The sequence below is a fragment of the Coptis chinensis genome, chromosome 8 (assembly GCF_015680905.1).
Source record: "Coptis chinensis isolate HL-2020 chromosome 8, ASM1568090v1, whole genome shotgun sequence".
Classification (NCBI taxonomy): domain Eukaryota; kingdom Viridiplantae; phylum Streptophyta; class Magnoliopsida; order Ranunculales; family Ranunculaceae; genus Coptis; species Coptis chinensis.
The window spans coordinates 75,387,879-75,399,086 of record NC_141463.1 but is presented as its reverse complement, the minus strand read 5'-3'; the positions used below and the strand labels follow the sequence as shown (position 1 = coordinate 75,399,086).

General features: G+C 35.8%; 1 protein-coding gene across 1 annotated transcript; it reads right to left on the bottom strand.

The window, feature by feature from the left end:
- Positions 1-484: 484 nt before the first annotated feature.
- LOC147483060 (cationic amino acid transporter 7, chloroplastic-like) lies at positions 485-4,777 on the bottom strand. The gene is made up of 5 exons (XM_086580149.1): positions 4,311-4,777; positions 4,013-4,235; positions 3,552-3,900; positions 2,373-2,604; positions 485-1,170 (listed from the first exon to the last, which is right to left on the bottom strand). Exons 1-5 carry the CDS (start codon positions 4,693-4,695, stop codon positions 599-601), a joined length of 1,761 nt encoding a protein of 586 aa, XP_086436275.1. The 5' UTR covers positions 4,696-4,777; the 3' UTR covers positions 485-598.
- Between the last annotated feature and the right edge of the window lie 6,431 nt (positions 4,778-11,208).

The window sequence follows — 11,208 nt, the reverse complement described above, 5'->3', positions numbered from 1 at the left end:
CATTCCACCATTCCGCTATAACTTGACCTATATATAGGTAATTTTTTTCTTGATAGTGTTGACGTGTTGATGTTTTAGCATACCATTGATTTATAATTTTCGTCATATTTGGTGTTTTGCTACACCATTGGACTTACCCTTAGACAGGGATGTCATTCAAGTTTCAACTAAACTGTAGGATCTATCACTCAATAATCAAGTACAAAATTCTCTAAAATCTAAAAAGATAAATTTTCAAGAAAAAAATAGAACCAAATAAGTCAGATTTGATTGGGCCGTCTAGCCAAATGTCAAGATCTGGAATAGAAAGAACTGGTATGAAATTTTGCCGTAAAACTCGAAATTTTAACAAAATTTTAGCTTACCAAAAGCTCTTGAAAGTAAATTGTATGTCAAGACCTTTTATCTTTCTTTTATATATACGATCAATCTCACAACTGAGCCCGTGTGTACATCAGTACATGTTAGTAACATACAATTTGTTGGTTGCAAAACTGCAAATAAGTGAATAACATTTAAGTATTTAACACTGAACGAAAGAGAACTAGATAAGATCCCACAAACCATTTATCTGCATCTACATTTTTTCTTATATTATTTAAACATGAAGAGTATTTACATCATCACTCTCTTCTGGAAATTTTGGCATCTCCACTTCTTTTTGGAGAAAATATCCATCCCCCTCAGCATCAAAGCTAGCATGGACACTATACAACAAATACACCAAAACAATGAGACCCGAAAAAAACGCAAATCGTAGATAGGAGGGGCCATCAAGAGATCCTAACAAGAACACATTGAGAAAGATCGAAATCGACGGTATCCATGGCATCAATGGAACCCCCCAAGATTGTGGTTTGCTAACTTGTGGAACAGCACATCGGAATACTTGTAGAAGAACAAATGCAATTACTGTACAAGCAACAAGAAGTAAAATTCTGGGTGTGCCAGTTGGGCCCAATTGCCATGAGAGGGTGAAAATAATTGATGTACAAGTGAAGGATAGGAGGAAAGATAATGTAGGCCATGGATTAGTTATTCCAGTGGAAACATAACGTCTGTAGATAACCGCGTTAGCTACCATGTAGAAAACAAAGAGTGTGCCAATTGATACTAGATTGAGGAGAATGTTTAGGTCTGTGAAGAGTGCAACGGCTGCAGTGAATATTCCTGAGAAAAAGAAAGAGGTGCTGGTTTGTTTATTAACACAAAAGTCAAAATTGCTTGTATAATTTTCGACTCAAACGAAAAAGTAATAATAATACAATAAGTAAACTAACAATTAAAATGCTAATTCAAAAAGATTTTCAACAGTACAACAGCTGTTAGCCACACTTGTTCGACTCCTGCCCAGTGTGCAGGATGATTCCGAACGGAATATTGGAATTCTGTCTAATATTTTCATTTTTCAAAAAACTGGAAAAAACACTATAGGGTTGAAATATTGATAATTTTGAAATTAGTTAAAATTCTGAATATGATATGTGTCGAAATATTATAAATTTCAATTTTTGGGTTTGTCGGAATTCTGATAATTATGAAATCCCAAACTATCCTCCTGCCACAATTTGTACTGCAACCATTGCAATCTATTAGGATTTTCATTTGGTCAGGTTCATGCGATTTCAAATTTTCTAGAGTTTTGAAAGTTCCAAAAACCTGGAATTCCATAGATAATTCAAAATTAACATTTTTTTACTCTAAAATTGTTATTTTGATTTCTTAAAAAAATGAAATATTTGATGGAATGCTGAGATTCCGTTTGAAATCACGAGCTATGATTAGGCTAGGCACATAGGTCCGTATATCCCTAGCTCAATAGTAAAAAAAACTAGGACACATGGCCATTACACCTTCTATATTCTAGCCCCCGTTCAACCCTACATATTGACACTTTTTATAAAGGCAAATGATAAAGAGAGACCATTCTCTCTAAATTTAGTGCACACTTTATATCGGCCGTTGGATGACATGATCATACGGTTTGGTGTGGTTTGTCAGTTATGGGCCATGTAACAATTTCGATCTCGAGAAGAAATTTCTCCATCCAACTGCTATTTGTTTTGATCTCTCCAAATGTTAGAGAGAATGATCTCTCCTTATTGGATATCTTTTATAAATTAATGAACACAAAATTGGATAGGGAAGTATTGGTTCACCCCAAGTGGAGACCTTTTTAGTGGGCCATTTTGTGAGGCCCTAAGCAGCTGTCTATGCTGCCTACCCTCAAAGCCGGCCCTGGTTCCATGTTCCAACAACCTCAATGACAACGTCTAGTAGTGAAATTGTCAAATTTGATGGCTAAAATGGATTAGGCAAGTAAAAGCCGTAGTTATCTTATATATCAAGTTTTTTTTTTGACTTTAGCGTACCTAAGAAAGCAGATGCATTGACGGGAGTTGTAGTCTTTGGGTTGACTTTAGCAAACCAAACTGGAGCAACACGAGACCGTCCAATTACACATAAGTAACGAGCCTGCCCCAACAGTGACACCAAAAGGGAGGTCAATATTCCAAAGCTGGCCCCAACACCAATCACATTTGATACCCATCCCCATCTATCTGCTGCTCGAAATGCAGCTGAAAACGGCGCCTCAGTATCAATCTGAAAACATTGATTACCATATACAGTACGAAAAAGTTAATACCATCATTACTCATATCATTAAATTTGAAACGGCCAATTTTCATAAAAACAAATATTCCTAGACTTTTCAAAGTAGGTAGAGAATATTCTGTGTTGTAAAGACTAAAGAGTCAAAGAATCATATTCTCAAAATCCACTGAATATTCATTTTCAAAAAAAATTATTGGGAAGTTTCCAAATTTGCATAGTAACAAGTGGCACAACTTTAAAATACACATTGTGATATGAAATAACAAATTGGGATAGTATGATATCAAGCAATTTGTGCTCCCAGTGGTGTCGGAAAATGGTTGTTTAGTACTTGGAGCAAGAAGTGGCAAAATTAAAATTTGGATGAACTAGTGTTAACCCTACTAGATGAGCCAATTAGGATTTCGCTCCTACTAGATGGGAAATTAGGGTCTCCTCTCTAAATACACATAAAAAAAATCGGTCAACTCACTTTGACTTTTTTTTTTTGTATTTGAAAGAGATCCTAATTTCCCAAGGAAGAAATCCTAATTGGCTGATCTAGTAGGAGATAATATTGGTTAACCCTTAAAATTTTAATGTAATAACCGTTGAAACTAGAAACGAAATCTAATTTCAACACTCAACAGTTCTTACATTGATTCCCAAACAAAAATATTCTCAACCACATTTTAAGGATTTGGTTGCATGTACATATAAACCTGGAAAGCAGTGATATCTAACGTTCTTATGGCTTGTACTTCACGCCCCTATGGAATTCTCCAAATTTTGGAAAATTGGAACTTCAAAATATTTAACTTAAAATCTGTTGCTTTTTTGAAAATTCATCACTACAACACCAAAAATTTCTTTGAAACGTAAGGCTTTTGGACAAAATTCGTTCAAATGAGTCATTAGAAAAAACGTACGAAAATTTCAGTTACGAAATCAATTACCATATCGTAAGGAACGAGTAACGACATAGAAGCAGCCATTAAACAGTAAAGAACCGTTACGATAACAACAGAACCCGAAACGCCAATTGGTATATCCTTTTTCGGGTTTTTGACTTCTTCTGCCATGGTTGACACAGCATCATAACCGATATAACTTAAATAAACCATTGCTGCTCCATTAAAAACACCTGTCACTCCATAAGGAAAAAAGCCATCTGGTTTCTTTGGATCTGATGGTTCAACAAGATTCTTCCATTCTCCTCTTGTAAATCCAATTATAATGATGAATAGTATGAACAGAATATGTATAACTGTCAAGACTATGTTCAGAGATGAACTTTCTTTAGTACTGTAGAACCAAACAAGAAATTGTATTAGAAATTTAGAAGTGGATATAAAGCATTGGGTATGCAAGATTCTTGAAGAGAACCCAAGGAGAATATATTGAAAATAATGTTTGCCTGTAACAAATGCAGACAGAAAGAATCAAAATGACAGCAACAGCAATGAAATCAATTTGGTTAAAACCATTAGGTAGTCCAGAAACTGTAACCCTCCATTTCTCAGTAGCTTCTATACCGACTACAGTACCCAAATAAGCAGTCAAACTTCTAGCTATTGCAGCATTTGATAACACATAATCTATCACCAAATTTGCTCCAGTAAAAAATGCTGCAAACTCCCCTACATACACAGAAAGAAACACAATAAGACACAGAGATATAAGACAGAAAAAAAGATGTGAAAATGAGGACTTACCAAAAGTGACTCTAAGGTAGCTAAATGCACCACCAGCAACAGGCATATCAACAGCAAATTCAGTGTAACAGAAAGCAGATAAAAGTGCGCACAGTCCAGAAATGGCATAAGAGAGTATAACGGCTGGACCGGAATAAAGCCGACTAGCTCGACCGCTTGTAACAAAAACACCGGCTCCAACCATACCACCAATGCCTAGACCGATTAGATCAAACCATCTTAAGGTTTTTTGCATGTTTGAACCGGACCGGGCACGAATACGACTCATTTCATCGTAACTTGTTGAGACAGAACCGGCTCGATGAAGTACTCTCTTTGGTGTTTGAATCAGAGCTTGACCATAGGCTCTAATGCTTGAGAATGATGAGCCATGGGTCTGCTCCATGCTTGTTTTTGTCTCTACTCTCTAGGTGTGCTAAGTGAGAAATGGTAGAAGTGAAGAGGTGGTATATAAAGGATAGAGGAGAGAGAGAGAGGGATTAGTGAAGAAAGAAAGCTGACTTGAGGTAAGTGGAAAACTGGTAATTTGGCAGTGTGTAGTGCTGGGGGTACTGCTGGTTTTGGATGTTTGAATGAAAATTTTAATTGATTTAGACCAAATTTGGATAAAGATTTACGCTGCTAGTATAAAATTTGGTACACCTTGGTGATGGATTTCTTATTCTACTCCTTACGCGAAACAAAATCCATTTCTCATAAGTCATATACTCATATGATCAATTGTTATTTGAGAACATATTCTGTGTGAGTAAAATTGTAAAAAGAATATAATAGGCACATAATCAAATAAAGTACAAATTCAATACTATGGGGCTGTTTGGCAACTAGGTTTTGGGTTTAATCTCCCTGCTACAAAAACCGGTACATTAAAACCCTCTCTAAGCATATCAACTCACGAAATACCACTCCTTTTAAAACCCCAATTCTAACTGTCTAAAACGACGAAATTGCCTTCGAAATAAAACATCTGGAGTAAAACACCATTACGCCCATATTCTGTTCTTGTTTTTTGATAGACAACTTGCAAATTCTCTTCTTACTAAAAACTAAAAGTGAAACTAAAAATAAAAAAACAACATACCTTCTCAAAAACCAGATCTTAAAGCAAACAAGGTCTTTCATTATTTATTTTTTTCAAAATAATTTTTTTTTTTTTTCCGTTTTTATATAGAAAAGATTAATAAGGTTGTAATTAAGAAATTGATGATGATTTCCCTTAACCAAAAAGGGTTATATGCATTTCCCTCAATGAATGAATTAAGAAGCCACAATGTAAAATTCGTAACGCAAAAACAGTTTTGTAGTGTACGATTCATAGGTTGAGTCTAATGGTAAAAAATGTTAAAACAGCAAACCACAATAAAACCGTGGATGGGGTTAGTGGGATAGCGGTATTCGACCCAATAATTTGTTCTTTTACCCGCCAGTGGCAAAGGCGTGTAGCGAAAAGCCGAAAAAAATCGGCCCACTCCACCTAGCCGTGAAAATTTAGTATGTGGGAATTTTAGTATGTGGGCATGTGGGTCCAATAATGTATTGTCATGTATCCAAACATATTAACCATAGTTAGCCATAGATAGCGAGAGATTTAGCTATAATGGGAAAGTAAATAAGGTGAGTTTTAATACCAAGATTTTATTTCTATAATGAGAAAGCAAATAAGGTAAAAAAATTTGGAATTAAAACTCACCTTATTTACTTTCTCATTATAGTTAAATCTCTCACTAATTAGGGATAATTGTGGTTAATATGTGTGGACACATGGCAATACACTATTGGACCCACATGCCCACATACTAAAATCCCCACATACTAAATTTTTCGTAAAATCCCCACATACTAAATTTTTCGGGTATCCGTGGAATGGAGGAGAATAAGTGGAACTGGATCTGAATTAGGGAGGTGAGATGCATTTCTTGGTTTGGCAACCATTATGATATCCCATTATATGACTAATAATCTATTATGACTATCATAATTGATTTTATGTATAAAAAACTTGTTTGAGGGCCGTTTGGCAACCATTTTCAGTAGAAATAATTATGTTTATAAAATCAATTCTAACACAAATAGTTTTTAGACAAATATTTATGGAAGAAATAATACCAAACTACCAAATACATATCAATTATTGATTTAATGACCAAACTAAAAATGGAAAGAGAAATTACTAAAAACCAAAAAGAATCAAAATCTGGCAACTCATTTCAAAAGGAAGACTCCATAATTTTTGTTTCTTATTCTTTAAGGGTTTTTTTTTTGTTTATGTTTTAATATAATGGATTCAAAAAAAAAATTACCAAACAAATTTTTTTATATCCAAAATCAATTATGGAACTCATAATACATTATTTATCATATAATGGATTATCATAATGGTTGTCAAACAACCCTTTGGTAAAAAAATATATTAGAAGCCATTGTTTTAGTGTTTCTCATTCTCAAAATGAAATAATCCATTAAAAAAAACTAGCTTAAAGAATGAGAAACAAAAATTGTGAACCTTTCCTCTTGAAATGAGTTACCTTATTTTCATTTTTCTCATTTTAAGTAATTTTCTATTTCCATATTTGTTGTAGTAATTGTAAATGAGTAAAACTTTACATATAAAGTTAGGTTGTGATAATGAATGAGAAAGTGGTTGCACTCTTCCTTTAGAGAAGAGTTGCCTACGTATCGAGTCTTTTTGTCATACTCGAATAATGTCAATCGTAGTTCTTACTTCCCTTTTATAGTTGTAGGATTGTCTCTTCGTTTTTTGTATGAAGCCGTTACAAAGTAATGACTTATATATTGAACTCTTGCTCTCTTTTCCTTTAATGATTGTCATCCGTTAAGCTTGGCCTTTGAGCTGTCTGCAAGTTGAGATTGGTTCAATTCCTTATGCCATTAATGAGCATTTAATTATGGTCGAACTGATGTAGATACCCATAAGTTTGTGAGTATGTCTTGATATGTTTAGGTCGTGTGTCTCAAAGGCTAATAAATGAGACCACGTGGAAAACTAATGGCAAGTCTTTATACTTACTTGGTTTGTATTAGAGATTGTTATGGTTTTGTAAGTTGGATGACATTTGTTGCTTGGATCTTGCTTGGAGCTCTGTTGCGAGCTGATATGTTAGTTTGTGCTTTTAGATCGTAGTGCGTAGATTGGATTTGACTGATAATTAGCCATGGAGTTGTAATTACAGTTAAATCAAACATAATCCTTGTATAGGCGCTAAGTTGATTTGTGGGACTTTTGGGGGCACCTTCAATTGAATTTGACTGATAATTAGTCTTTGAGTGGTAATTAAAGTTGAATCGGACTTAACCTTTGCATAGGCGTTAAGTCGATTTGTACGCTTTTTAGGGTGTTTTTTATTGGATTTTACTGATAATTAGCCTTTGAGTGGCAATTACAGTTGAATCGGACTTAACCCTTGCATAGGCGTTAAGTCAATTTGTACACCTTTTGGGAGTGATATTGTTGATAGCTAGCATTTTGGAGGCGTCACTATAGTTAATTCCCATTGAGCGTCCTTGATTGCGATATGACATCGTAATTCGTAGATCAGACTTGATCCTTAGTAGGGCATCAAGCTGATTAGTTGATAGCTAGCCTTTTGGGGGCGTCACTATGGTTGATATATAGATAGCCTTTTGGGGCGTTACTACGATGATTATAGAACTTGATCCTCTTAGTAGGGATAAGTTGATTGGCAGTTAACTTGTGAGTAAGCTTAACTGTGATATTGCTGAGCTTAGGATTTGAATAGTCTTGTACCCCTCGGTTTGTAAGTTTGATTGACCTACAGTAAATTGAGCGATTTCGAACAAGAAATCGGTATTAATCACTTGTAATAGTTTTGGAAATACATAGAGGTAGTGAGCTTGAATCATAATTGATTTGGTCATGTGCAAATGGTTGTAGCTAGCCCATAGTTTTTTTTTTTGAAGCATTTAGAGGTTAGGCAGACCTCGACATGTATTAAAGAAAAAACTCATGTTCTAAAATATATTTTCCCTTGAGCATCCTCCTTTACTATTTCTGATAGTTCATAGTCTACAGGAGGTAGGAAATACAAAATTGAATCCTCATGTTCCTTGCTTAACTTAGAGAAGTAGTCAGCAACTCGATTTGATTCCCTGAACACATGCTTGAAGTCCACCCATTCAAAGTGGAACTTCAAAAGGGCAATAGCAGCCACTATGTTGAGGCAGTACCAAAGCTCCTCCTGTTCCATAATAGATCCCATCGCTCCCTTCGAGTCCTAACATACACAAATCCTTCTCGCTCCTATCCGGATTGTTCCTTCATTCCAAAATTTCAACTGCCAAAGAACTCTTGGGTGATAACCGATCTTTTAGTCGAGCTCCCTGTAAACGCTAGTTTGACGGCACCAAACTCATCTCGAATAACACCACCATACCCATTAGCGTCAGCTGAGACTCACCCATCCGTGTTGACTAGTAAAACCCCTGGTTGCGGCTTGGACCATTTGCACCACACAGGAGCGCGAACTATGTATTGCACTTGGATAGCCCATAGTTCATTGTGTTGTAAACGACTTGCCCAGGAGCGAGCTATAGAAAGAAAGAAAGATTAGTAGTAGCGTAGAATTTGTTGTATGGAAACTCAAAGTAGCAAAGGTGTTGCACGCAAGCTATTCCAAATAATTTCAAACTCAATATAGACTCGAATTTAGATGCAAGCTAGTTAGCCCCGTCCTGTTATAATTTGACCAACACTAGATAGCGAGGTCGCTGGTGTATCGAAGTTTAATAGAACAATTGCACGTTGAGGGGGAGTCAATCTCTATGTATGACTTGCAAGCAAGGTGGTACTCAAGTGAGTGTACTCAAGAGAGAAAGAAGACCAACTGCGCAGGTTCTCCTTTATATGAAAACTATGTCTTTGTTGAAGACAACTAGCACTTGATTCCTCCGTAGCCCCAGTGATCTAAGTATGAGCGACCTGTGTTTATAACCGTGCAATGAATTTTCCAGCTTGAGCCTGTTGCAAACTCATCAGTAAATGTCAAGCTTAAAAGCATATTTGAGTTGCAATGTTAAATAAATTTATGTTAGGAATATACAACTTAATTGTACTTACTCTTTACCAATTACCAAACTATACAAACTTTTTGTCTTGTAAGTGTCTTGTACTTCTTAATTAAATCCGAGCCTAATAAAGATACACTATGTCCTTAAGACATATTTTCCCCCCTCATAATGCTTGAAGGTTGGTGGGAAACTGTCTCCCAAGATATAACGAATTTTCTTCTATAGAAAGCTAACACTTCAATTCTATAGAATCAGCGAACACAACATATATAGAATTTAACTAAAAACAGAGGGGGAAGAGAAAGATCATAACTCTGTGTGATCTGGTATATCTTTCTCTCCAAATTCATCCACTATTTATAGGTGAGTGGTGCCTCTTCGAAACAACACAATAACTCTTGAGAAAAAGTAAGCAACTCTTTGAAAAGTCATATGTTTCGAAAGAACACACTATTTCGGCATAAAGCACTATTTTGAACCAGTGCCTATTTCAAAAGGTCACACCTTTTCGGCATCATGCATTGTTTCGAACCAGTGCACATTTCAAAAGGTCACACATTTTCGGCATAATGCACTATTTCGAACCAGTGCACTCTTTTGAAAAGGTTTTTCTCACTTTACGTATTGTTTCAAGAGAAACCCATTTCAACTCAAGTGGGGTAACTTGGGAGACATATTACTCATTCATATCTCAATGGATTTGTGCAAATCCATTTTTCTAACAATCCCCCACATGAATGAAAATTTGGCTTCTTCTATCATAAACATCGGATTTCTGTTCTTTTACAAATGAAAAGATACCGCATCAGGTCAAGTAGCATGGGAGACTTTGAACTTGCCTTAGTGAAAGACGATCGGATTTAATTGGACGATCAGTAGACTTCAATTAATGTCCTCTGAACTGTCACCCATTTGTATAAACCTAGATAATCATCTTCACGCAGTGCCTTCTCGAAATATTGTTAATTCTCACGTTTGTGTTCATTTTGGCCTTGAACACTTCTTGGTTTCAGAGAGTGCTTTTGAGACATTTACCTTAAAATTCTCATAGAAGTGGCCCCACTTCACACTCACATAGGTAATTTCTATAAAGAGTGTCCTGCAATATTCTACTTGGATAACATAGCTTTCCAAGATATAGTAAATCATTAAAAACTTGACTTATCCTGGGTCTCGTGGCAAATATACACTGTCTTATATAGGAATGGGTTAGAGTATATTATTACTCTCCAGTGCTAACTAAGTCACAGACATAATTCAGTTGGCCCTTTGAACCTAGATCTTGGGATCTCCAGTCAACTAGGTTGGTTTTTCCATTATGAGGACTCTTGGTTGATTATCTCAAAGGCTTTAAGCCTATTCCCCTTGATAATCTTTCCACTTGCTCTCTTGTTAAACATCTTGTAAGCGAATCCGCAATGTTATCTTTTGACCTTACATAGTCGATTGAGATAACTCCATTTGAGAGCAATTGTCTAATGGTGTTATGTCTACGATGTATGTGTTGAGATTTCCTGTTATACATGCTACTCTGTGCTCTACCAATAGCAGATTAGCTGTCCTGTAACAGTATATATACATACTACTGGCACAAGTTTAGCCCAGTTTGGAATATTCTCTAAGAAATTTCGAAGCCACTCTGCTTCTTCTCTAGCCTTGTCCAATGCTATAAATTATGATTCCATAGTGGACCTCGCTATGCACGTTTGTTTTGAGGATTTCAAGAAACAGCTGCACCTCCAAGTGTAAAGACATATCCACTTGTGGACTTTGAGTCTTTCGTGTCAGATATCCAATTAGCATCGCAGCACCATCCGAACGGGATATCTTGTATAGTCTGACCCAAAATTCT

Excerpts from the sequence above, each read along its gene's own strand:
- LOC147483060 (XM_086580149.1), bottom strand. The coding sequence starts at position 4,695 with ATGGAGCAGACCCATGGCTCATCATTCTCAAGCATTAGAGCCTATGGT. Across the intron at positions 4,236-4,310 it reads CTACCTTAGAGTCACTTTTG|GGGAGTTTGCAGCATTTTTT; the intron begins GTAAGTCCTCAT and ends CTGTGTATGTAG. Across the intron at positions 3,901-4,012 it reads TCTGTCTGCATTTGTTACAG|TACTAAAGAAAGTTCATCTC; the intron begins GCAAACATTATT and ends TTGGTTCTACAG.